We start from the raw sequence: 27,890 nt of genomic DNA, 5'->3' as shown, positions 1-27,890 counted from the left end.
TCCAACATTATCCTGACCCCAGATTCAATCAAAACTACAGTGTGTTGGCAATAACTCAGGAAATGACAATTTGCTGGTACAGACTGGAAAATTAAAGCATTAAACACATTTGGAAATCCATAAAATATCTGTTACCAAAAAGTCACTATGTTTATTTTTAATTGTATGCAGATTGAGTCTAATGCCATCAAAATGAAAAGCACAAGTGTTTCCGCCATCATTTGGGCAACTGATTGATTAGTCATCATTAGATCAGAATTTTAAAAGAGCTCCTTTCAGTGTATGGAGAAATCTGCTGGTAGCCACATACTGCCTTACAACTTTTCTCTTTAGCCTTCAAAAAGAAGCATGTGCACAATCTTTGTTATAATCATTTTTCCCCTCTTGGCAGTGGCTGAAAGGATCAAAACGAGCAGCAGTGAAGAGAAATATTATCCATGTATTAAGTAAATAAAAGTAACATACCAGAAGAAGGAATGATGGAATCTGAGCTGAACCGCCACAGGAAGTAGATGGATTTTGACAACTGCAAAGGTTCAGACAAAACAGGGATAAATACTAAAAAAAGAACCAAAACTGAATATTCATTGGTCTAGTTCCAATCTATACTACATCTTCAAGTCTTACTCCTCACTTCTACCTCCCTCTTCATCTTAAAACTTGCAATAAAGTGCAATAAAATAAAATATAAATAAAATATAAAAAAAAAAAAAAAAAAGTGCAATAAAAAGCAAGTCATGCACATGCATTGCATCCACAAGCGATGCGACATGTATGCCGAGAACTACACCTATCCCCTTCACTGTTAATTCTTACAGCACAATCTCCAGGCCAGCAGACAGTGTCTAAGCTCTCTGCATGAGCTAGCAAGGGTATATTCTGATTCTGCAACTTGCTTGTACAATATTAATAATGACTGAGTAAGCTATAACCAACATTTTCAGTTGCACCAGTACCAACATTAACGCAATATGACACAGCAAATATGAAAAGCTGACCAGCTTTAGTACACTAAAGTACATTTTTATTTGAGGATGTGAGAGATTTAAAAACCTGTTTGCAAATGCTAATATCTGGGAAGAACTGTTTTTCAGTTTTCCTTAAGGAAGGAATACTGAAAGCAAAAGCCTGGGGGTTTTAGAATCACTGACACTGTTAAATCACATAAACTGTGTTCATACATTTCATCAAAAACAATGCTTCTGCACGTCAAGAAAATCATTATGGTGTCAAGGACCACAGAAACACAATAATTTTGTGCATCGAACCACTAATGACTCCAATGAATCCAAAGCCAACTAAACCCATGTTATTAATTTCATCATAACTCTCAAATATTCCAACTTGAACTGGATCTCCATAGTACTTGACACTCTATAAACATATCATTAATTGCTGATATTTCCCATGAAAGATGCAATCACCAGACTTAAAATTTGATTATAGTATCATGTTTATAAATATTTAGATGGCTGAACAATGTTATGTCTTTAATGAATTATTATTTGACAGCATAGTAATAACTTCTTTCAGCCAACTACATAATACATAGCTATCTTCAAGTAGGGGTTGAAAACTGCAAAGCATGTCCTGAATTTTATGACATATTGAGGCCTCAAGAAACAACGTAACTACGCCTTTTAGCCATTTATTGATCCAAACTGACACAACTGTGTGCATCCCTCCTGCAAAAGATCATGCTGGTTTAAACAGGCACTGTTACAAACAGCAAATGACTAAGTTTAAAGAACAAGGTGTTCTACACAGGGTATTCTATTGTTCAAGGTATTCTAGTATTCTATTTACCAGAAAAATAGAATTTAGAAAAGTATAGAAATAGAAAAGTATTTTTGCGCACAGCTTTGAAGACAGTTCTGCATGCCTTGCAAGGTCATAATCAGGATTGATTTGGTCTATCGTTACAGAGAAGCCAATCCATTTTTCATAAAGTAGAAAGCTACTTAACATCATGATACTTCCAGCCTCTGCCCTCATTTATTAAGTGCCCACTCTGAAAAAACTGTTCATGACTAAGTTCTGCAGGGATCTGGCTTGCCACGTGGTTGGTGCTTCTCGGTTTCCTGCTGCCAAAATGCAGTTAGACATCTCACACCTGACACTTTTTCAATGCCATCCTAGGATGTCATTGCTTCAGTTGCCACAGGATGGCATGAATCTTGGCTTCACTGAAGTCAACAGAAGACTTCACTGGGTCAAGACATCATGCAGTTGTGAACAGCTGTTTAAATTATAACCGGCCTTCTTCATAGTAGCAGCTTATTCCATAGCATTCTGTGGTGTTTTTTCCACAACAAATTATAGCAAATAGTTTCAAGTTAAATTCCGCTTCAAGAATAAAGAAACTACAAAAGCGCAAATTCAGTCTTTATTTTATTAAAACAAGGTTTGTTCTGCTGAAGGAATGAATAAATTCATAACTGCAAAACATAAGCAAACAAGGAACAAAACCTTTGCTTCTGGGCATGCTCAGACCTATGCTACTTCAAAGTTTTCTGAAAAAGATTATCAGGAATGCTGTAATTCATAGCAGATAAATCATTAAAGACAAAAATTCTGGGATTTTAATTGTATTAGCAAGTGAGACACATTTTACTTTTCTTATCTGTCCCCAAAACATCAACAGTTGCAACACTGTTCTATTTCAGAATAAGTATGAATTCGGATTACTCCATTCTCAGGCAGTTACCCGAGGGGAAAAAGAAAGGAAGACAGCTAAAGAAATCAAAAATCATCATCCCACTCCCGTTTCACACTACTCAGTGAAGCAAGTGGGCTCCCAAGCACAGGAGCACATATAGCAGCTAGTCCACTACACTTTAGATCAGGACACCATCCGCTTCTGTTACCTGTCACTGATTTACTTCCAAACAGAATATTCTGTCCTGTGATTTAGCTCTTCACAACATAAAAAAAATCCAAATGCATGACTGAGGAAAAACATGGAAACGATAAATCTGAAATTAAATGAGCTGAAGTTACAAAGAAAGAACATCCAGCAATAGCACCGGACAAGTTTGTAATATCACTGTATTCTTACAAACTCACATTGTGTCAAATGACCACCTACAGTAGAGACAGAGAAGCAGATAAAAAATTACAGCATCAAGCAAGAGTACTGCAAAATACATTACCAATTACGAGAACATAAAACCCACAAAACCACGTATTCTAATTTGGGCACAAATATAGCATGAAACTTAAACACAACTTCAGATTAAGTCATAGTCTCATTATAAATACAACTGAATCTCACTTTATCTGAGTCCCAGAGAGGAGCACTTTCATACTACAATTACAAGAACATTGGACGCAAACTTGTCAGAAAGAACTAGAGAGCAAAAAATCCTATCAGAGAAAGAACTGAAGAACTGCTAGGTGCAGGCGTCAGACACATAAAGTTTTGGGGACTTGCTAGTCTATGTTTGGTTAGCACCTGGCACAGCATGACTCTGGGTCACGCTCAAGGGTCACAATACAAGTAAATAACAAAAAATCAAGCTGCTTAGAATGAGATTGTTTTAAAAGGCTGAATGAGTACTTTGTGGAGGGAGGGACTTCTTTTAAATTGTGAACTGTATAAAAAACTTAAGTATGAACTTGCAGAAGTTCAAAATCATATATGCATAAAAAGAAACAATAACATTGTTCAACTATTATAAAATATCCTACATCTAACTGCTGCCAATTAGATTCAAAAAGCATGACTTTATTCCTCTCTAATCCAGTTATCTTTTCTTGCTTCTCTAGATTAAGACACGCAAACATACTGACAAACATCTTTGTCCACTAACATTCAAAAACAAAAAAAAACAATAAACCCCCCCACCCCACCCCAAACCAAGCAACCCTCCCATCAATTTCAGTGAGAAAGGATTTCAGCTCTGAGGTTTTCCATTGGTGCAGACTTCACAATCATGTTTCGAAGTTTCAGCCATGCTGCTACTGAAACCACATACTACTCAATAATGGCAGCAGAATCTGTATCATTTATCTAATAGCGAAGTGTCTGACTAATTCCTCAAGACTCCAGAAAACTTCTCTTTTCTCCTTTATGCACATGATATTTTGAGTGGGTCTGCAATTTTTTGTTTTGCACATATCTTCATCAATTCTCTTTCCAAAGCAGTTTCTACATTTACTTTTCATTATCACAATCTCCTCTCTTTTTCCTAGTAGTCATTGAGCATGCACAGAAGAGGTTTCTAAACAGTCAGAAGTGAGGCATAGAATAACATCCAAGCTTACAGTAAATCTTAATTTTGACACTGTCAACCACAGAAATGTTTCCAGACTTGTACCCCAAGTCTTATTTAAAAAAAAAATTTGTTACATTTCATACTTCTTGTTCTTTTTTTTAATTTTTTTTTTTTAAGGAAAATATATAGCTACTTACACTTTTATTTAAATACAATACATTTTTCTTTTATAAAACCCACCCTGACAAGGGGGTCTATTATTTACAAAAAAAAGACATTATAGGCTAAAAATATTAGTCATTCTACAGTCCTCAAGATATTTTTATTACCCAAGGTTTCAAGGAAAAGTTGTGAGCTGGAGAAACACAAGCTTGCAATGAATGAGTATGGAGAACAGTATTTTTGGCTGTAAACAAATATGCACTGGTGACCTTAAAGTACAATGTGCATTAAATCTTATTCACACACAAAACAATTCATGCTTTCCATGTGGACAACATTGTGAAAAATAAGATGGAAGAAGTTAGAGAGGAAAATATTCTTGTATCATAAAAATATGTTAGAATGGGACTTATCTATAGAGTTAATTTAAAGCTTTGCTTTAAAACAAACTTTATTTAAAAATCTGCTTTTCCTTTATCTAAAAATTAGCCTTTCTATAAAAACCATTCCTTTAAAACTTTGCTTTAAAAAAATCAGTTTTATATTAGACAAAATATTAAATTATACAGGCACAATTAGTTAAGAGGGCTATAAGAACTCATATTACAACCCTTCATCTTCCAGTGACTTGCAATATGGTCGTAAGATTCAGCATCTACTGACAACCATAGGAAAATTCACCCATAGAGATCAACATTTATTTCAAAAATAAAATAAATAAATAATTTTTAAAAAAAATCTGTCAGACCATATTTGACTTGTAAAGGAACTTAGTTTCCAGCTGGCTTAAGTACATGCACATCTTTTATTTATCCTGGGAAATATGCATGTACATTAAAAAAAAATCCCCAAAATATTTTTTGAACAAGTGGTTTATGATGACAGCTTTTGTATTTCCTTCAGATATTGTATATTAAAATAAAACATTTCGATGTCCACCTCTATCGCAATCCAAACCAGTGACCCTTGACACTTGAGAAAATGAATCAAGAATGGTGTTGTTTTTTCAGGGGAAAACGCACAGATATCATGTTCAATGGCAGAGAGAGCAGGGTCTGGTCTTTTCTATGTTTTTCTTGTGTTCTGAAAGATGTATTGTACAACTACAGAATTTACAGAAGTCCTTTGAAGAAAGATAGATTATATAATATACCAAATTGCAGTTTTACAAACCAGAGCCCTGATTGTGATGATGTTTAACTATATGCTTAACTCAATACAAATGAACAATTAATCTTGGATTTTAAAGCATAGAAACATCTGCAAGACTGGGGTTTGTATCTCCTAAACATATTAAATAAGCTGTCATCATAATAACTATTTAAAAAAAAAAAAAAACAACAAACCAAAAAACTAAACCAAAACAATGCGGTATTTTTTGCCACAAAATCGCTGTAGTTAGAGCATCAGTGGCCAACATGAATCACTATGGAATATAATTTTAATTCAACTAAATATTTTTAAACATATATTTAAATACCTGTTTAAACAGATATTTGAACTCTAATACATTTAGATGGATGCTGCTTTAGGTTTATTTAAATATTTTACTGAAAGTTTAAAAAGAAAGTTTCAACTATAGTACATAAAAATGTAACCAACAGTACACCCAATTAAAACCAAAAAAGCACAGAAACTCAAATTTAAGGTTGAAATTCTAGAACAACTCACTGCTATTTGTTTGTATTATAAATTTTTGATCCCCCCACTAAGGAATGTGATATTCACCTATAAACTTAATCAATAAGCTATTTAAAAAGAAAAGAAGAAAAAAAAAAAACCCACCCAAACCCTAAGCCTATATTTCTTTTGGAATTTGAGATTTCACTTTAGCCACCACCATTTGAACAGTGCCCTAGAGGGACATATTGCCTTACCAGCATGGTCCATTATTGCTTGATGAGGGCCCACAGTGACTTTTTGTCCAAAATAACTGCTTTGGACATGGTTTCGGGAAATAAAGTCAATATAAAAACATGTATAATTACATTTCATTTCAAAAAAGCACTGAATTGATCTGAATTGTATCATACTGTATTAATTTTAATGCCACTCAATAGGCAAGTATATATTACGTGTTAAAGGAGGTGTGCATATACATAAACACAAAATACATACACAGAATTCAGCCCAGATTAATGTATCTTCATTTAATTTTTAGCATAACAACCGAGTCATTTTTTGCACTTTAGAATTATGTGGAAAAATGAGAATAGGCACAATTAATTAATACAGCTTCTAATTTACCTTATTATAGTGCACTATTACGCACTAATAATACCATAAAAACAATATGATACTATTCAAGCTCATTCTTCTGATGTGCAGGTGAAGTCCAGTAAATAGGATTCTAAATTTTAACTCAAATGCACAACTTCTGCAGCTTTACACAGTAGAACAGTGCAATACATTATGTCCCCATAGTTCAGGAATAAGAGCCGAGTTTACAGTTGTACTTGTTTCACATTAGACTGGCTTTGCACTTTCTGCAGCTCTAGCCCTTCAACTGCTTCATCTATGACATCCTTTTGTTCTCTTTCCTTTTCCTTAATCTTCTTCCAGGTACTGGCTATTAAAAAAAAAAAAGTTCTTTTGGTAGCTAGCTCTCACCTGGTAGACAGTTTCGAAGTAACGGTACAGCAGAAGTTCTTCTAGAGGGTTGGTTCACAGTGCTAGGGTGACCCCGATCTCCACTTACTTCCCAGTTCCTGACTTTGGAAGAAGCTCGTTCTGGCTTCTTGGGAAAAGATTCCGATGTGACTTTCTGCCTCTTTTCAGGAATCCCTGTGACAACTGTTGAGTTCAGAAAGGTCCTTTTTGGTTTCTTCCTCACCTTTAATTTTTTAGCATCAGGCTTTTCTTTCTTAAGGTGCTTTCCCACTGTAGTTTTCCTTGTCTGGCACATATGGATGGAAAAAGCAGATTTCTGGGCACGAGGACGAAGTTTCCTTCTCATCCCCTCTTTTTGCTGTTTTTTAGCTCTGGAAGTTTGTTTGCCTGTGGTTACTCTGTTTCCTCTCCTCCCACCAGTACATCTGACAGACACAGGTCCTGCAGCCTTTCTGGAAAAAACTGGTTCTTTATTAGTGCCTTCTTTTCTCTTCCATACTGCCTTTGGATTCTCCCTCTCTAACTGCTCACTCCTGATGGAGGTCAGAGGAGTTTTGGTAACTCTACTCTTAAATGGAGTTAATCTAACATCTCCTTCTACCACAGACTGGTGAGAGTTCAAAGGTGAAATGATCAGGTGCTTAAAAGAGTTCTCAGAGTGACCAGATACCAGACAATCTGTTCTTTCTTTGGAAACAGAAGACCCATCTGCCTTTTGACTTGAGGCTGTATCATTTCCTTTACCTGGATCTGGCAGGAACGATGCTGAAGATGAACTATAGAAGTCTGACCAATTGAGTGACTTTGACGGCATGCTTTCTCTCTGTGCATCAGCTAGTTTCCTCATGTTTGCATCAAAGCTGAGACTTCTGAAAAGCTGTCGAATGTGGGAGGGCTTTTTGGCCTTTTCTCCAACTGTAGTCTTCGGAGGCGTTTTCAGAATTCTATTTGTCAGTGGGTCATAATACTTAAAAGAACACTGTTTGTATTTATACCTTACAGAGTCCTTGCTATCTGTGGAGTTACGATTTTTCCTCATTTTGGGAATATCTATAGGTTTACCTTTACACTGTTTTATCTCTGGGCATGAAAGTACATACACCACTGTCTTGGGCTGTACAGGACTCATAATCTTGCTGTAGGACTCAGGAAGTTTAAGGGCACATAGTCTAGTTTTCATGTTTGGAGTTTTTTCATTCTCCGGCCACACAATGCTTGCTTTCTGATCAGCTGGATCAGATTCCCGTCTAGACATTTTTCTTTTTGCTACAGGGTAGTTCAATAGACTTGTTTGGGTGCCATGGCTCACTTTAACCACCTGGCATCTTGAAGCCAGGCGCCATGTCCTTTTCCTAGGCATTTTAAGAATTTGTGGGTTGCATAGCGTATCTGAGGCTAAAGATGGGTTATGAAAATCAGAGCCACCACTTAAAGCATCATTAAATTCTGGCAATGCTTTAACTGATGCACTTTCTGTTCTATTACCCTCAACAATATTGTTCTTTTTTTCATCCTTCTGCTTTTTTTTCTTCATTCTCTTCCCTGTACAGTTGGCTGAGGATTCACTGTCAAAGTAGCAGCGAAAACGACCTTCCCTGAAATCACGCACGAGTTCTTCAATTTTTATATCATCTTCATACATTATTTGAGACCAAGTCTTTCCCACAAAAGAAGGAGGCACATGAGGCAGAGCTGGAAGAACTGGTTCTTCAGTATGAACTATGACATCCTGTTTCACTGCTTCTATTTTCTCTACTGACTCACTTTTTAAAACAGAAGAGAGCTGTGTTCCATAGTCTTTATCTTGCAAACTTATTTGGACCTCTTTTAGGAATTCTATATCTTTTATAGCTGCCTTGGGTAAGTCTGTTCCTGCCTGAATAGGTGCATCACAGTCAAAACTCATTTCAGAACCCTCTAAATGAGTATGGTCCAGAACTGATGAAAAAGTTAAACAGGGATTATTATCTTCTTTGAAATAAATTTCTTCAGATGTAGTTCCATGGCAGTATTTCAAAATAACATCTTCAATAGTTTCATCCACTGAACTTTCATCACCTCTGTTCGTCTTCACGTTTTTGCATCTTGCTAGTTGTGGGGATGTCCCAAGATCTAGGGAGCTGCTGATACCCACAGTATCCCTGAGATGGAAATCAGACACCAAAGTTTCATCCTGAGTTTGTAAACCATCTCGTTTTGAGAGAGATTGACCTGAGGTAATACATAAAGAATTGCTGTGGCTGCACATAGGATTCTGATGAGAAAGTGAAGGGCGTTTTGGGTGAACCAGTGCTGGAGCAGGATTCAAGCATGGGTTCAATAACACATCACTATTGCATACCTCCATTCCTGTCTTATCACATCCACTATGCGGACTCAGATTTGATGCTGCCAAATTCCTAACATTTCTTCCTGTTTTAGGATTAACAGAAGAACTATGGATTGAAGGACTGACAGAAAAACGCTGAGGTACAGGGCTCACAGCTGTAAACTGGCCTTCATGGCTATGGTTTGCAATTTGAGCATCTTTGAGGGTATCCCATTTCTCATTGCTACAAATGCCCATAGACTGCTGGGATATTCTTATAACATGTTCCTGCCCTCTTTCTAGTTTTTGAATAAATGCTTGTGTTACAGAAGTTTTCTTTGTGCCCTCATGAGACAGGCATGGAGCAGAAGAGCATATTTCACCAACAGACTCCTGGTCTTTGCCGGAAGTCTCCTGGCTGTCTCTGTTCCTCTTCTTCTCCATCTCTTCTGGGGACAGGCAAGCAATCCTAGCAGCCTCTGGAGTGACGGGGAGTGGCATGTCATCATAGGTTGGTCTAAAGGGGAGGGAAAAAACCACCTTATATAAATACTGTAAATTTGCTTAAGATTTTTCAAACAATAGTGGTTTTTTTTTTAAAAAAAAAGAAAGAAAGAAAGAAAGAAAGAGTAATTACCTAGAGTGCACCACACCTTATGAACAAACTCAAGTTACCAGCTCTGCTACTTTAGCAGAGATATTCCATTTTAAAAAAGGGTGGAGGGGGAAGGGGGAATGTTCCACAAAGGTAAAGATAACAATTTAGGCATTAGTCAGTTACTCTCTTCATGCAACCACCCATTAAGAATGGCTAAACACACATTACGATCATTTTATAAACACAGCAAAGCAAGAAAAAGTAAAGATATTCCTTTTGTTTGAAGTTGTGAGCTTATAAAGAGGTTATTTCACTGGTAAGACTATTATTAATTAATATTGAGCTTTTGTAGAGAAATAGAACATTATAATATGGCACAGTATAAAAATACTATTGAGTATAAATGCCCCTTTCCCTAAAAAACGTGGCTGCCTGATAGGAACTCTGCACATGTTGCCGAGGAATTCTATGCTTACTGTTTCTCACAGACATACCACAGCTTCTGACTCACTTCTATAAGAAGCCAAATTATGATTGTTCAGCCTCACCGTGACAACAGCAGATTTTCATATATTCTGTAACTGGCAGTTCTGTCTTTAGGACTGCTCAAATACAAGTGTTTATGTCTTGCAGAATTAACAGAACAGACAGACATGGACTGTTTCTCTTATGCAACACAGGAACCCACAAGGCTTCAATGTGTAACAGCTGGGCAAATCCAATGAAAATAATTTTTAAAAAAGTAAATGTATCTGAAGAGAGAATATTATGTTTCATTTGAAAGTTATAACCAGACCTTGAGAGATCCAAATGGATGCGTACTTGAATACATGGCAGACAGCCATGCTCGTCTTATGGTGCATTCATCTGCTAACAGAAGTATTGTAAATAAATTTTATTGTACAGTAATTCCTTGGTTATAAACATTCAGCTTCTACATTTATTGAAAGTTAAAAATCAATCAGGAGCCAATAGAATAAGCACTGCTTAATAGTCAATGTGTGCAAAAGTCCTTGAAGGACTCAGACATTAGTTATTAATAAAGCCAGCTGATACCAAGCAAACTTGTAGCAAGTATTTCTACCTAGCTACTTCACACTGAAAAACAATCACATGAGAACTTATCTGAATACAGTTATGTCTCAGCCTTTTACTGAGATGACAGATAAAAGAAGAATTCTCAGCTTGGAAGAATTGTTTTATAGTTGAAAAAAATGATAGGTTTGGCAATGTTTCAAAACAAAAATTTTTTTTAAAACTGACATTTGAACTCTACAGGGTTAACAAGATTTAGTCCAGAAAAGCATACTTCATAGGATCACCAAAACAAACAAACAAAACTCCCCTCTACCCCCCCGAATAACTCATACTTGAAAGCACCTACTTCAAACCTCAGGATAGGGCTCAGGGATAGGGCTCGTGATCCACCGTTAGATTTTGTTCTCTCTCTCCCTGAGCCACTAACAATTAAGAAAACAGTTTTCCAGCCAGCTACTTATTCATTTCAGCACTATTTAATCTCCAACCACATTTTCCTTAGCTTGCTTATAAACCTCGTACAAGAACATGGCAAAAGCTGGGCTTTTGCGAGATGGCATGACAGATGCAACATGACAGATGGCACCAAGATGGATGATTCTCCTCTATTCACAAGGTCTGTTATCCTGTCAAAGAAGGAAATTAGGATGGCCTGATGTGATTTTTCTTGACTAAATCAGCAGTAACCACTACTCATCACTTCACTGTCTTCTAGATTCTTATAAACAGTTTGGTTATTCAGTTCTCAGGGAAATACTGTAATTTAAGCACAGAAGTCTGTAAGCAGATGCTCTCTCTGCCCCTACTGATAATTGACAATTGCTATATTTGTTTTTTCCCAGTCCTTCTGAAACATCACACATTCTCTGTGGCCTCTCAAAAATAATTACTAACAACTCCCAGAGTGCTTCACAGAGTACTAAGTATCATGAGTGCTGAAAACCCTGTTTACTGAGGTCACGTGAGGAGAACTACAGAGCAACTAACAGACATAAACAAAACAACTTTTTTATGCAAAATAGCATGGAAATGAAAGTTATCAGAAGACCGAGACCTACAAGGTATTTCACAGTGCAGGGACTGAAGCACTGTCCATCAAACAAAACAAAGCCTTCCAAGGAAACACAAGGACAGTCACATGAACATCCTGTAGATCAAAGTCCCCTCCAATCACTGCAACTCAGAACAAAAAACACACTGGCTACATAAAAAGTGATAAAGCACTGCATGCTATTCATAATGAAGTAACTTATACTTTACTTTAGCTATTAGCATATTATTCTTCATTCACTGAAGTGATGTACATATCAAATATTGACTGCCAATACTTGATTTGAACTAATGGTCGAACACCCCCCCAAAAAAGATGTTTGTTATTACAGATTCACTACCCACAGCTCCATAAGTAAAGTTGAGTCCAGGTTCTTCTTGAGTCCAAACACTAAATGCTGAAAAATTCATGTTGCAAAATTTTACCTTTGTTTACTTTCCAGAGGCTAGAAGATAAAGGCCACCATGCCTATCTAACTTGTTATAACTTTACATAGTGTTCAAAAGCATGTACAAGACAGCACATGGTCCCGTATCTGTAAAAATGGTGCGTGGGGAGAGAGAGTGTGTGTGTGTATAGGAGTAAAGTATGTGTGAATGCATATACCCTTACATATTGTAATAATACACAATTTAAGTGAAAGGAAGGAAAAAGTTGTAGCTGTCATGGTTCATGCATACCAGAAGTGGGAATCTTGCAGAAGACATGGCCGTCTTGGTCAAAGGAAACAACAAAACAAAAACTGACATAATTGAGATGCCGAATTATATTTTTCCTCCTTACTCTAAAGGATGTTTAACTGATACCTGCCACAGACCTTGGTTTTATTCCTGGTAATGCATATGGAATACAATCACTGATTGTGATTGTACATTGCTGATGTTTAAAAACATAATGAAGCTATAGGTGGCAATACAAAAAGTTTCATAGCAACTAAAAATCTTTAGGGCTGTACCTGGCAAGTTAGCTCAAGTAATAACAATTAAAATAGAATAAAATAGCTGGAAGACTGTAAGATCTAGCCACCATCAAGGTTTCTCAAAAGGAAAAGTTGCATCTCACTAATCTCTGGACCATGTGTTAGGCAGTGATAAAGGAGTAGATAAAGAAGAAAAGATTTACTACTTTGATACACAAAAGGCCTTCATTAAGGTCCCTGGGAGTCTATTAAAAAGCTAAATAATCATTGGGGGAGGAAAAAACCCCCAATCAAACACAAGAACTGGTTGCTAATATCAAATAGGAGGGTTGAACAATGATCACTCATCATCACAACAAAAGATAGGAAGCAGAATGTCCTCCAGTTCAGGCTAAGTTTTAAAAATTTTTGAAGAGTAAAGTGTTAAAATCTTCAGATGACAAGCAAATGCTAAAACAATCCTCTCAATCATTTAAATAAAGGAACACAATAGGGATGTTCAGTCAAATTTTGATAAACAAGGCATAAAACTTACAACACACTTTGTATGACCCTAACAAGCCACATCGATTCACCAACAGCGGTATACAACTCCTCCCTGCTCAAGACGTGTTATTTTAAAAGAAAATTAATAAAATTTTATGACACAACCTGCAATATTCCTTGTGTACTCCAAAAATATAACATTTTCATCACGGGTGTATCATCTTTTAGAATACAGTGGAATTCTGGTAATCCAAGAAAAGGGGATAGAATTCATCAGAGTATAGATAAGCGTTATAGGACTGACTAAGCAAAAGGAGAAATCTCATATAATGAAACATTAAAAAAAAAAGAGGATTATTTCTATCATCATATGCAATGTATCAAAATACATCAGATGATCAAACAATGCCTGTCAGCTGAACTGCTGTGCCCTACTGCTGCATGCATTCTTGTCCACTTAAGCTCTGAGATAAAGCACCTTTTGAACTTCAAAATCTTGCAGAATTAGACCTAAAGGGAAGGCCAAAGGCAGTAGAAATAATCTTTTAACTTTCTCACTTCAGAATTCTTCCACCTTTGCGTGAAACACCTGGCATCTGGATACTGCTGGAAGATTGAATATAGGACTAAATGGATTTTGGTATGGATAAACTATAGCAAATTCCTAGGCTTCTAGCTCGCTTAACAGCCTATATCCAATTTTCAAAAATTACTTATAAGCAAATGTCTCTGGGGTGGAGGGAATAGAATGACAGTTCTATACAGTTAGAAACTTCTTACAGTTTTGCTACAAATTACCTCCAAAAGCAGAGTGAAGATTTACTCTCTTAAATGCTCAATATTATTTCTTTACGTAAAAAACTTCTAACCAAGAGTTTGGACGAAGGAATGATTTGTTGGTTTGTGGGGTTTTTTTTACTGGGGGGAGGGGCAGAACACCAATATCCTTTGAAATTCAGTATAAGGCAAAGCTCTGATGAATTTTTCCTTTTTCCACATGTCTACTAGGTATACTGGTTCTGCAAAACAAATCAAGTCTCACAAATATTTCCATAATCCTTTTAAATAACACTCTTAAGATCCTTTTTGTGAATTCAGCTAAATAGTAAAAACAGGTATTTAAGAACTGAGTCAAACTGTGTATCAATCCAAGCATTTTTATGTAAGAAAGAAGAGAATCCAATTCTTACCTCAGATGTCAGTTAAGAACGTGACCTTTTTTTTCAGAGCAGGATCACAACATAAATATATTCACACTTTCTTTTCCATCTTTGCTTTTCTTCCTCCAAATTCTGTCTAGATTTGGGATTACTCTTCCCCCTTCTCCCTCCAACTTCATCTAGATTTTGTACATTATTTTTCTCATTCCATACCTTCTTCCAACAACTTAGAGGAACATGGGTAGCTTGTTTTTTCTAGTTAGTAGGTTTCATTCACCAAAGGAATAACCCTGTATTAGCGTCACCTCAACAGAGGACTTTTTTCATTTGGGTGTTGCCTTAAAGTGAATCCTGTATTTTCTCCATGGCAAAAAATTGTGGATGTTCCTAAGGTAGGAAGGATTAAATTTATTTATTTAAGATGGAAGGATTAATTTATTTATTTGTAGTGATGTGTACACGTCCTGGGCTAATTTGTCATAGACACGCCTACTAGTTTGTTCTGTCACATCCCTGATAATATCAATATGACTGCCTTCAGACAAAATACCCTTCTACTTGTTTGTCAGATCTATAGCAGAGTTGTGTATCAAGATACACTGTACTGGATTCAGACTGGGATTTTTGTCTGCCTTGCCGAACAGAACAAACGAGGAACGAGATTTAATTGATTTCCCTTCATCTACAAAGAAAAACTTACACACTGACCCTCTTATCACTCTTAAACATGCACATGAGAAATAAAGAGCACACTTTTCAAAATCTGAGCATTAATGAATTGGGCAATTAATATAATTCATGTAAGTATTAACTGAATGTGTGAACTACAAGGATAATGAAAAAATAAACATATAAATATCCACCTGACATTATCCACAAACAACAAACCAAAATTACGAACTCTTTCAAGACATACCATAAAATATACTGCTAAATATATATATAGCCCAGAATTATAAGAATTATAATAAAATATGTAAGTAAAAAGCTCAAATTATAAGAATTTGTAAATGCATGTCAGACTTTACCGTCTGCCATTATACCCGCGGACCCATATATTCCTTCTTTTTTCAGGTCTTCACATTTAATTGCTATCAATAGTGTTGTATCAAATCCTTAAGTAGTGAAACAAAAGCAATATACTTGGACAATGTTTATAGAAATATACTCCTTTCTAAATTGTCTTCAATGTGAAAGTTTCACCTCAAATGGGCAAAATTTACTGCTCAGTAGTGGAACAGAAATAAGAACTCGGAACACATGCATTCTACCAACACATATTTACAAAAAAAAAAAAAAAAGCCAGCTGTATTGTACCTGTTGTCATGGTATCTGTGGGGATGATGCTGTAAAACATCTTGCAGGAAACGCTCCATCAAGCTACTGGTACCCATACGATTCCTACAGTAAGTGGTAAAATGTCTGTGCTGGGAGCTGAAAACATGCTGGTGAAAGATAAAACAGATGACTAATTTAATACTACTGTTAACACACTGGACTGTTTCTAAAAATTATTTTCCAGGTTAAACATTACACTGTTGCCCAGCTTAAACATTACACTGTTGCTATGAAAATATTTAAATAAAAAGAAAAATCTTCAGCCTTTTCTACTTTAAGGCCTTGATTCAATGAGATTTTTAAGCATGCTTAGGGAGTCTCAAATACCACTAAAATGTATTGAAATATCTTTCCGAGTCGGAACCTAAATTAGCAGCTCTGACAGCTGCTCACAAATCTCTTGTAACTAGTACAAATACTCTCACAAATCCCACAGCTGCTCACAAGTCTCTTGTAACTAGTATAAATAATCTAAATGTATCTATAAATGACTATTAAAATATTCTTGAACTTCATATGAGTAAACATCCTATAATTCAGTCAAATTAAGGAGAATTTTCATTAGCATAGAAGACTAAATAGACTTCTACTTTCTAATTAAGAAAATCTAAAAGACAGGAGACTGACAGTTAAAGAACAGAAAAGAAAACAGTTGATCAAATGTCTTCAGTCTTGACATCTAACACATTAACCCTAACACTGTACAATATATACAGATCTCAAGATTAAAGCAACAGAAGTAAACCTAACAGATGCAATGCACAGCGGTGTGCCACTTCAGAAAAGTAGACTGCAGTAGCCATGCCACTGCACCAGTATCTTTTTAACAGGTAGCAGATAAGAAGAGTATCATCTTCTCGGTGCACACATTGTGCAATTCACAAACTGATTATTTTTCATTCGGTATTGGTTGTTCAGTGTAGAGACTGGTATTTTATAAGCTGTTAAAGCCTTTTGGTACTCCTTGCTATCTGTTGCTGAATTATGCAGAAGCCTTCTCACCTGTTCCAGATTACTGTAGTGTACATGGCAACAGTTGCAATATCCTTGTCTATTCTGCATAGCGGATACTCCAGGATGTTCTTGCCCTCTGGTGTGGAAACTGAAAGAAGCAGGTAATATTATCAAGACATGTTGGATTGTGTAATTCATGTTTTTAACATGAAAATTCTAAATATCTATCTTACTATAGAGCTGCAACAAACCTGCCAGATAAATGTTTCTATTTCAGAACTGTAATGGCAAGTAGGACTACATATTTTAAGGTATTCCCAAGCAAATTTCACTAAAGAAAATTTTTCTTAAATGCAAAACAAAGGATATCAGGTGGAATGCACGGCTAACACAAATGCTGATTTCAGTTGGCTGAAATTTGAAGAGAATTGTCTCTCCAGAAAAAGGCAGAGTCATCTTTTCATTCTTCTGGTTTTTAGTATTTTGAAATTAAAAAAAAATAAACCGAAGACAAAGAAATCTTGACACCAAAACATTAGTTTTGGGCACTACAATACACCTTCCCCACAGTTTTTAATAGTATGTGGGTACAAGATCGAAAGGACCTCCATCATACACTTGATCTGTACTGCATCACTGTCATCCATTACACAAGATAACAGATAAGGTTGAAAAACTGATTCTTCCTGTTTTACTTTGTGTAAGCAGGAAGCTAGATGCCAGTTAGATCACCACCTAACTTACCTGCTATTGCTGTCCTGTCGTAGAGAGCCTTCAACACCATGTCTTTCGATTCCTATAGAAAAAAGAAAAAAAAAAAGAATATCAAAGAGATTGAATAGAGTTTTACCTGCAGTTAGTTACTTCTCTTACATTGCATTTGTCAAAACTACTATTTTAAAGGAAGATAAAAAGTTTAGTAAGTTCAAGAAAGCATGTAGAGAGCGATCCTTTGATCCTTTTGTCCTCAAAGTTCCTCTAAGAGCTTTGTAACTCTTTCATAACATAACTCTTTCGTGGTTCAGGTGAGTGGGAATTTTTCTACTGATTTGTCTGGGATCAAGACTAGGCAATCTACATTTATACTGCTACATCTGTGATCACTGAGATAAAATGTAGTATGACTTAACAGCTTATTACAGGACAAGAAAATTACATCTACATGGAAACACTGTGGATGATTCAGAAGTCAATTCTTCCATCTAAGTTCTGTAATGAAATCTAGGAAATCAAAGTATGCAATTGAAACTACACGGTGAACTAATGCTTCTACTGTTAATTATGACATTAAAAAAAAAACAAACCCTGCAACAAAAACATCTACTTTAAACTTCTCACCTTGTGCTGAAGAAGCAGAAGCTTCATCAGATGGTTTGATTCTGTCAAACATCTGTAAGTAAAAAATAAAATAACTGAGAATAAAAAAAACCAAAACAACCCCATAGTAAAGCCCATCCTCAAGTTCATATTTCAGTCCAAGCTCCAAGCTGTTCAGAAGCACTATAGTGTTTCAGCTATAGACCAAGACTTGACTTAAATGAAGCTGCATTGTAAAAATAAATTTCTGCTTTACTAGGTTACCCTAATATTATATTTAACAATGCATGTTAGCTTTGACAGAAGGGGCTAATTCTGATCTAATTAATGAAGTAAAATACTATACTTAGGAATACAGCTTAGATTCTGTTAGGTTATTAAGTAATAACCTTGTCAAATCCATTTAACTACTTAATTTTCTAAGTTGCCTTTACAATAAAGATAAAAGATGTATGCTAATAAAAACCATACAAGATCTAGATCACACAAAATAATTACCCAGGCTGGAAAAGTAATCCTTATTGCTCAAAAGACCTGCAAACCAATGTTGAATCCCACAACTTTTAATTAAAATATGACTGCAGCAACATGCAGTTACATGCTTTAGGGTGCCCAAACACAAAAGGCTTCCGAGTTTCACACAGTTGTTTTACATTATGAAATGCAAGCATAAAATCAGCTTTCTAGTACAAACCTTAGAGTCATCAACCTTCTTCATCCACCAAAGCTCACTCCAGACTAGCAAACAATAAATGTCAAACAGGAGGCCATTTGCAGTGCAGGACACTTATCTTTTCTCATCCCATCTGGCAACAATGAAGTTAAAGAGCCTTTTAAAATAGAGTTAATAATGCATGTTTTCCATGCCCTAAGGCATGTAAATTTTTCTGTACCACTTCACAAACACGTCAGCCGATAAAATGAATAAATCTCTTTTTGAAGTCTGCAGTACGTCCTTTTTTATTATGGAAGTTTTTTTGACAGTCTTTCCTACATAAATGTCAACCCCTCCTTCTGGAATAACTTTGCTCCTCCTTTCTTCCTCATAGTCCCTATGTATTAAATATTGTTGTCGTTATGGGTGCTAGCACTCATGAAATTAAGTATACTTCTACAATAACAGAAAACAAATTCCTCAATATTAACCAAATTGGAATGAATCTATTTTGAGTATCATTCATGAACCTACTCAGAAAAACAATGTTTTGTTCATTTTACATAAAATAGTTAGATATTGCAATAATATATTAACTGGAAATTTCACAGTAGGTTAGATGTTCTAAGCAATTTATAAATGAATCATCATATACTCAATGAAATATTATCATTAGCATTACAGAAGGAAAACAGAAAGGCCACAATAATTTTGCACAATCACTGTCACCGGTGTCACAGTGAAAGTACCACATCCTGTCTCAATACTCAGGACTTGGCAATTCTTAGATCTGCTCTTGGCTTACCATTTGTGTAATTGTGTGATGACAAACTTACAGTTTCAAATCAACCACTTTTACTTTTTATCCTTTATAAACTGTTTTTACAAGACTCACTCCTTCCCTCCTCCTTTCCTATTCTCATACATGTAGAAAAGATGCTCCTATATGAGGCTACGTACCATCAGGCTTGACAGATGTGTGGTTTGTTGTTTGTATTCTTTAAACCTGTTTCACTCTTTCCCCGACTATGCACTGCTCATTATAAAATAGCAGGGCTGTTATAGCAGTTATGGTCAGAAGGAATATCTTAATATCACAACTCAAAAAAAACCAAACAAAAATGCAAAACCAAAAACAACAAACCACCCAACAAAAACACCAGACTCATTCTCCTTCCCATAGTGTATCAAATCATGTAATAATATTAAAAAAAAAACGAAACAGGAGGCTACTGCCTCAGCAGGGTGATCAGCCAGCCGGCCGGGGGCACCACAACCCCGCACCTCGCCCCTGGGGGGTTACAGCCCCCCGACACTCCACCACCCAGTTTCACCGCAGAGACGCCGGGCAGCGGCGAGTGCAGTGTGCTGGAGGGGAGCTACCGCAGCAGTCCGTTACTTCCCCGTTTCCAGGAATAATTTCCATGGTGGTGTGCTACTGAGCATTCACTCGTCTGCAGGTATAGTTCTGTAAGTTACACCCTTAGGTCAAGACAGACTCACGCACATTGAAACCGAGCTAGGAGCGTAGTAACTTCAAACAGCACAGGACTATGAAATAACTGTACCGAATTACTCCAGTCTGGATCTCCTCATCATCTGTCTACAGTTCGAGGAGATTCGATGGACCAGATTTTCTCACCGGAGGAGGGGGGTGTTAGGTAAAACTTGTAGAAGCCTGGCTATCGCTTAGTAACTGACAGAAAAACATCAGAGGAGGATCTTTCAGAGATACTTATATACAAAGCTGACAAGAGAGGAAAACCTGTTTTCTTTATCTCAGTGTTTTATAAGAACACTAGTGTACAGGACAAAGAGAAAAATCTGAACTCAAAGCTATCTACAGCTTGCTTACCATCTGAAGTCAAGCTCAAACCACAGGCTGGTAATGTAAAGGAAATCTGTGTAGATGCCTTATTTACATGGTCAAAATCTGGACAGCCTAACTGCAATCCTTACTTTATCAAAACAGAAACTACAGCTATAAATCCACAAAGGATTTTTCAGATGTCCATGCAAAGCCTGCAAAATTCTATCTTAGTTAAGATACTTCCAACTGTAAATATTTTAAACTGTTGGATTAAAAAAGTAAATTATATCTGTACAAGCTTTAGCTTAAACATTTTACCACTGAAGAATCCTGTAAATTGTAACAAACGTAAAAACAACGAGCTGCATACAGAAATGTTTGATTTGGTAAACTTCTAGCCACGCTACCTTAGCTGTCTCTAACACCAATGCTTCTTTTTGGTGCTATCGCATTACTCTGCGTACAGCAGCCAGAGGAGGAAAAGCCTCAGACAATCCTATTTAACAAAAGAAATCCATAAAGAGGCAACAAAAAGGCATGAAATGTACACATTAAAAAAAAAAAATAAATCAGTGGTGCACTCTGATAGTATATAAAAGTGTCAGAGGCATCAAAGAAACTCTCCAGACAGGGTCATTCTTGCAAAAGTAAAATATAAATAAAAAGGGGCAAAAAGGCCAATCAAAACTGCTTCTCCAAAAAGACCTCACGAAAACCCCTACTGCCCCTCCACCCGAGAAGGTCTGTGCTGGGCAGAGGGAAAACAAGGGGAAAAAATTCTCCCTTAAACAAAGTCAGCTGTCTTCCAACAGCATTAGCACAAACAGGGAGGCGGTAACTCATTTCAGGAACTGCTTTTGCTCCACCGCCACACCGCACCGCTCGGGGTCCCGTCCCTGCTGCGCCACGACCACGCCGAGCGGCGCGCCGCGGTCGTGTCGGCGGTCCCCCGCTCTCCTCGTCCCGCCGCCGCCCGGGGCGGGGCCGCAGGCAGCTCCCAGGGCCCGCCGCTAGCTGAGAGGGGCAAGGACCCGCTGTATGTTGAGGGAGCTCCGCCACGCACAGCCCAGGCGCCCGCCCTGCTGCAGGGGCTCCCCGCTGCGGAGGGGGCTGAGGGGAGCACCCACGCGCGTTAACGCTCGCGCGGGAGGTTCGCTGAAGCGCGCGGACCCCGCCCCAACACGGCCCCTCCCGCTCCCAGCCGGCCCCCTTCCCACGGCACGGCACGGCACGGCGACACGCATTCCCGCCGCCCGGCTCCCTCCCCGGCGCCGTCTCACCTCCATCACTTCCCCGTGAGCTCTTCCGTGCCACGCTGGGGTCAGGGGACGCCATCCTCTGCTTCCTGCTCCGGGTCGGGCCGGCCCGGCGGGGGCGGAGCGGAGCAGAGGGCTGTGCTGTGGGAGGGGAAGAGAGGGAATCTGTTTCCCGCCCAGGCCTGAGGGGCTGCGCCGCTGCTCCCTGCCCGCCTTCGGGCGCGCTCTTCCCCTCAGCGTCTCGGCCCGCTCGGCCTTCTGCGCCCCCTGTCCCGGCCCATTCAGGTCTGCGCTGCGGGAGGCGAGCCCGTGGCGCCGGGCGGGGCCTACCGCCGCCCCCGCGGCAGCTTCCCGCCCCTGCGCCGCCGTTTCCCTGCTCCCGGCGCTCCCTGTGAAGGGCGGCAGCTGTCTCTAGCGGCGGCTGCCTGAGGAAAGCGGGGAACTGCCCGGCGCAGCCTGCTGCCCTCTCGGCTCGGGCCGTTTTCTTCCCCTGTAGCTGTGCTAACGCAGCTTGGACGGAGCCCGAAAAGCCTTGGTTTCTCCAGCCAAGGCGCTGGAAACCTGCTCCAACAAACCGGGGGCTTGAGTCTTTTTGTCAGCTCCAGTCGGGATTTTTCTGGTTTGGGAGTTAGCGTCTTTGATAAGTTTTATTTCAAGAACTGTGATACTTATTTTCTCCTTCAAAACACATTTTTTCATATGCTTGAGAGCTGACTATAGGGGTTATACTTTTTTTCATTTTCTGTTATTAAAAATAGCTTGCTTTTCATGGTGTACCTTGTTTAGGTAGATTTTATCAGAAAATGAAAGGTCTTAGATTGGCTTTTTGATTGAGGTAATGCTAGATCTGTTTGGGTTTGGGTTTTTTTCCTCAGAAATGGGTGTAATAATACGACCTTAGTTCAAGTTCTTTTGTTTTCAATTGTAGGTTTTTAACGTTTATCTGATCTCCCGTGGGAAACCAGCTATTGCATATTTCTCTCATTATGCTGAAGCAACAAAATTTTTTAAGCAATCTGGGCAGATACAAAGATAATCAACACCCTTATGTGTGAAGACAGGTGCAGATACAGGCTTGGATTATGCAATGGAGGGGGGAGGAAATCTTGAATGCACCATAATAGGGAAAATTTAAACAGAGGCTGCTGGAAAAAGATGCTGTTTTGTGATTATGAAACCATAGCTTAGGAATGTCCACCCACACTGAACAAGTAACTGAACACAAATCTCAAATGGAAGAGCAGCAGAAGGCAGCTTTTCTTTAGGAGGGGACTACCTTAATTGCTGTTGAATTCTTTTGATAGGTGCGTAGATATGAATATGTTTTTATTGCCAGAAAATAAGTACTTAATACAGAACTAAAGTTGCCTGGTGATATTTTATTGCTTAGTATAATACAAAACTTGGCAAAACTGGAGCTGATTAAAAAAAAAAAAAGGGGGGGAGAATACAAACTTTTAGTTGTTTAGTTCTGTATAGAGTAATGTTTCTGCCTTTTAAGGCTGACAGGATCCCCTAATCATTGCACACTCATTTTAGCTACATTCATTTTGTTGGAGGCAACTGAATAAGATGATGGCTTAGTTGAGGCATCTTGGCAGATACAAGATTTCAATACAAGTATATGTGGGAGAATCAATCACTTTGGTAACATGGAAAGGATTTTTTTAATTCAGTGATGGACAAGTGAAAACCTAGTTTTAGATGGAATCCTATGGGTAGGAGTGGAGATCTGTAAGCAGCAGTCATAAAATTTTGCAGATGCACTATTTCTGTGGAGAAGATTTACATGCGTGAAAGCTCAGGCACGTGCCCAGATTATTGCATGTCAGCAGAGCTGCATTGTTTAAATGTGTGTACTTCATCTGTGGCAAACACACTTTGAAACATGGTATCTTAGGCTAAAATAATTTACCTTTATGATGGTTTATAGCAGGCTTAGTAAGTTACTGCGGCTCAGCTGACACTTCATAACTTGTTGAAACAAAGTAAGCTCGGTTACATAGCTGAGGTACTGACATTTCTTTTCCAGAATGACTCATGTAAAACAGAAGTCGTCCTTAGGAAAGAGAAGGCTCTAGGGTCTGTCTTATAACGCCATATAGCTTGCCCTTGGAATGTTCCTGAATATTTTAGCAATGATAGAATGTAATAGTCTATCTTTTGGACTATCATTCAAAGACAGCAGAATTTAGGCTTGTGTTGCCAGGTATTTCTTGACTTTCAACTCTTTCTATTTATGAACTTCAGGTTGCACCTTGATTCAAGCTCAGGTAAGGTATTGAGAGATATCCCTTTCCCTCGGTCTCCTCTTCCCCCCCCCCCCCCCCCCCCGGGAACCTGACATACGGGCGTGAACACTGAGCAGGGCTGACAAACTTCCTTTCCTCTTTTTAAAAGTTCTCTCTCTCCTGGTCTAAGCAGGAGACTTCTTTCTCTTTGCTGATATCTATACTCATCTATTCAATTTCCATAAACTGTCCCATACAGCTTTCACTGCTTTGCTTTCTACTTTTGCTTTGATTTGCTATGTTTCTCCACTCCCATTAGCAAAATATATGTCAAGGTTATATCTACGAAAAGCATTAAGAAAAATTGACAAAGATGAACAACAGCGATTTTCCTAAAGAGAGTCTCTAATTTCTTCCAACAGTTGGGTTCAGTTGTAAAGAGAGAAAATCAAGGTCGGTCAAACTAGCTGGTAGGAAACTCTTGCCTAGATTTTTAGTTTGTTACATATGTGCTTTGTACGTTCTAATTTTAAAAGCCTAATTTATCCTTAAATTGTTGTTTTGGTAAAATTCTTCAAAGGATCTGAGCTAAGTGTTGACTGACTGACAGCAGTTGAGGGCTGGGGTTTGAGCCATGCAGAGTACTTTTGCCAAATGTCCACAATGATGGATCGCTAGATCTAGCCTGGAATCTAACAAGCACCACAACTTTCAAGACAGTCCAAAAACATCTGTAGATTTTAGTCAAATTCAAATTTTGAGTAAGCTTGGAAAAGGAGGATCTTTTCAACTTTATAGCAGAATGGATGTTCCATAATGGCTGGCATTACATTAAAACCTTTAATTACTAAGAAGTATAAAATTCTCTTAAAGGAATTTTGTTGTCTTTCTCTGAACAATCTGCTACTGGCCACTGTCCAATATCAAATACCAGACTAAATGAAGCAATGATCTGTTCTTCCATGGTATTTTGATTTTTTCCCTTTAATATCAATTCAGTTATATTTAATAATAAGGGTTTTCAAAGTAAAAGAAAAGAATTCCTCATCTGTGTAAAAGGCAAATATAATCTCTTCTCAAAATAGAACTTCTTGTTTTCTTTGGTCTGCTTTACTTAGACTGTTTGCTGGGGCTGACAGATTGCTACTACACATATATTTTCTCTATTACAAACATGAAAAACATAAAATGAAAAATGTTTCTTAAAAATAATAATTTTTCTTTTATTTACTTTGGTATGGCACTGGAATTAAATGCAACCAGAAAGAAAAACAAATTTTTATACATTTTCTTTTTTTAATTATTATGGGCATTCTGCTCACTTTCTTATTATCTAAAACTGAGCTTTCTTTTTTTGTGTTGTACTCAAGTTTTTGTAAATCTTAAAATAAGAGTTTTGCCTGCGTTAACAATAAAAATATCCCCAATATATGGGATATTGGCTTAACCCTCAAACTTAAGGGATGGTCTAATTTAAAGTTGTTCTTTCTATTTTTCATTCTCTTGCCAGAACTGCCTTCTTAAGACTAAAAAATTGCAACTTAAATTATCATTTCAGTTGCTTAATCATTAAAACAACCAAAAAGTTTAGCAGTAGTGTTACGATTGAATCATGATTGGATAGGGACCAAGGAAGAAGTTTAAAATACCTTTTAAAACTGAGAGGGTTATAAAAAGCATTTTTTAAATGTATGGACCAATAATTTTCTAAAAAAAATATTATTTTACTTTCATGTAATCTGGTTTTTAATTTTTAAAATGTTACTTGGAGTACTTCTCAGTTTGAATCTTTTTGCATATCTTACTAGAAGCAAATCCTCCCTAAGTCTTTTTTGTGACTATTATTTGAAGGCCATGCTGCTGTTTTCACGGGCTTAGTTTTTCAGAGTTGTGTGGTTTTTACACTTCTTTTCTTGCACTAAAAGTGCTCTCAAGAATATATTTCTGTATACGTGTACTTTGGATTTTTATTATAACAGTGCTGAGCAAAATTCTGAGATATTCATGCTGATCCCATAGCGTATTATTGCTGTTACAGCTGCTGTTGCTGTTTGTTTGCTGACGGGTCCAGAAGGAACAGCTGATGAGACAACTCTAAATGTGTCACAGTATGGCTACAAAACTTATCCAGATTCAGTGTTTTCAGAAAGTTTCTGCATGACTAATGTTCTTACATTACGTTTCAAATACATACCCTAATACTGCTGCAATTGTTTTGAATCTGTCCATTACCTTAAATTAACATGTTTTTAGGACTTTGTGTTCTGAAAGAAAATGCAAAGAAATTAAATCAGCAGTTGAGAGGTTTGTATGCCATGGCTCTAACACCGCATGAAATTTTTCTTTACTGGACCAAGACTAACCATGCTGTACCTAAGACAATGTGGAAGAAAGGTGGTCTCCGTGTCCTGACAGCCCTCTCGTGGAGCACAGTAACATTCGCTTGAATTAAAGTAAGGGGGAAACTCGCTTCCGGATCCTTTTCCCTTTTGTACCCTGAAAGAGCATTCTGCTTTCAGAAAACATGTCTTTCTTCATAAAATCCTGAATAGTTTACTGTGACATTGACAGTCATTTCTGTTTTCTGTTAACGATTGTTCAGTCAGTTCATCTCTCTGAAATAGCTATGCCTGGTTTTTTAGGGAAGTGACACAAAGAAAAGGACTAGGTCAGGAAGTAGGTTGGGGGTTGCCTGTAGGTGACTGCTCATGAATTGCAGGATATTCGTTGACCTTCATGTTGTGCATGGAATTTTTTTTAGCTTCAAAAATAACAGTCCCTTAGAATTTCTGAATTCTATTTGCCATTGTTTCATATTTATTTTCAAAAATAACACTGATTTTAAAATTGTCTGGTTGATACAGTCAGATTGACCCTTGAGAATTGGCAAAGTTTTCAAGTGTAATTGTTCATTACCAAATTACTTGGAAATATATTATAATTTCTGACATGTACGTGCTGGAAAATGCAGTGGAAAGTCATAAAGTGACTCCATTTCCCCATGCTGAATGCAGCTCTACACCCTGAGAGCAGAAAGACCAATAGGTTCTTGTATTAACCACAGTCAGATAACATGACTGAAATACACTTATACTCAGAACAGAATTATTCTCATCTGCATGGCAAAATGTTTTGATTGGCATGTTTTAAACCATCCTTTTTATTATTATAGATTAAAAAAAAGTGGATTTTTTAATCAGATGCTAACGTGAGAGTCTTGAAATATTTTAAATAAGTATAGTAGATGACTATTACTCCCTTCTAGCCTACCTCACATTCTATAATAGTAGGAACTCCAAGGCATTTTTGCAAAAGTAAATATTAATTGCCATTATTCAAGCAGGGAATAATGTATTTCTGATACAAAGAGGTGACTTTCTTGAAGCTTCTTGGAAGGTTATTTATTCTGTTTTTCAAGAATTTTCAAGCTTCCAGAAGTTGAGAACCTGCCTTTACCCCTTGGAATATTCTGAATTAAATGTTTATATCCATCAATTTCAATGGAACTGTTCTGGTTTTAAATAGATGCAGATGAATGTAAGATGATCCTGAATGTAAGATACCTCTGCAGCTTCCTTGTCTGTAGTGTAATTTATAGGAGTCAGGGAGTTCCAAATATATGTACTGTTATGTTGAGTCACTGGATGTTCTGCAGTCAATTTAAGGTGGGGTCAAAATATATTCCCAAGGTAGTTAAGTAAGCGTTATTTTCCTCTGCACTGGCTGTTTTAAATCATGTTTAATTTTTTTTAATGTTCCCACAATAAACCACATAAGATA

At 37.4% G+C, this 27,890-nt stretch overlaps 1 protein-coding gene across 6 annotated transcripts; it reads right to left on the bottom strand.

Moving 5' to 3' along the window:
- Positions 1 to 4,508: 4,508 nt before the first annotated feature.
- ZDBF2 (zinc finger DBF-type containing 2) lies at positions 4,509 to 22,224 on the bottom strand. 6 transcript variants are annotated; one of them, XM_075153439.1, is made up of 7 exons: positions 21,904 to 22,224; positions 18,853 to 18,964; positions 18,180 to 18,231; positions 17,586 to 17,637; positions 16,890 to 16,989; positions 15,867 to 15,994; positions 4,509 to 9,814 (listed from the first exon to the last, which is right to left on the bottom strand). In XM_075153439.1, exons 2-7 carry the CDS (start codon positions 18,874 to 18,876, stop codon positions 6,979 to 6,981), a joined length of 3,192 nt encoding a protein of 1,063 aa, XP_075009540.1. In that variant the 5' UTR covers positions 18,877 to 18,964; positions 21,904 to 22,224; the 3' UTR covers positions 4,509 to 6,978. The 6 variants fall into 6 exon arrangements, with proteins under 6 accessions (XP_075009540.1, XP_075009544.1, XP_075009541.1 ...); XM_075153443.1 differs by lacking the exon at positions 21,904 to 22,224 and having other exon boundaries at positions 4,509 to 6,948; positions 7,078 to 9,814; positions 18,853 to 21,545; XM_075153440.1 differs by lacking the exon at positions 21,904 to 22,224 and adding an exon at positions 19,774 to 21,544.
- Between the last annotated feature and the right edge of the window lie 5,666 nt (positions 22,225 to 27,890).

This window comes from Calonectris borealis, chromosome 6 (genome assembly GCF_964195595.1).
Source record: "Calonectris borealis chromosome 6, bCalBor7.hap1.2, whole genome shotgun sequence".
In the NCBI taxonomy this organism is placed as follows: domain Eukaryota; kingdom Metazoa; phylum Chordata; class Aves; order Procellariiformes; family Procellariidae; genus Calonectris; species Calonectris borealis.
Note: the sequence above shows the minus strand (reverse complement) of the source record. Positions and strands in the feature narration are given on the sequence as shown.

Excerpts from the sequence above, each read along its gene's own strand:
- ZDBF2 (XM_075153439.1), bottom strand. The coding sequence starts at position 18,876 with ATGAAGAAGGTTGATGACTCTAAG. Across the intron at positions 16,990-17,585 it reads CGACAGGACAGCAATAGCAG|TTTCCACACCAGAGGGCAAG; the intron begins GTAAGTTAGGTG and ends TGCTTCTTTCAG. Across the intron at positions 15,995-16,889 it reads ACTACAGTAATCTGGAACAG|CATGTTTTCAGCTCCCAGCA; the intron begins GTGAGAAGGCTT and ends ATCTTTCACCAG.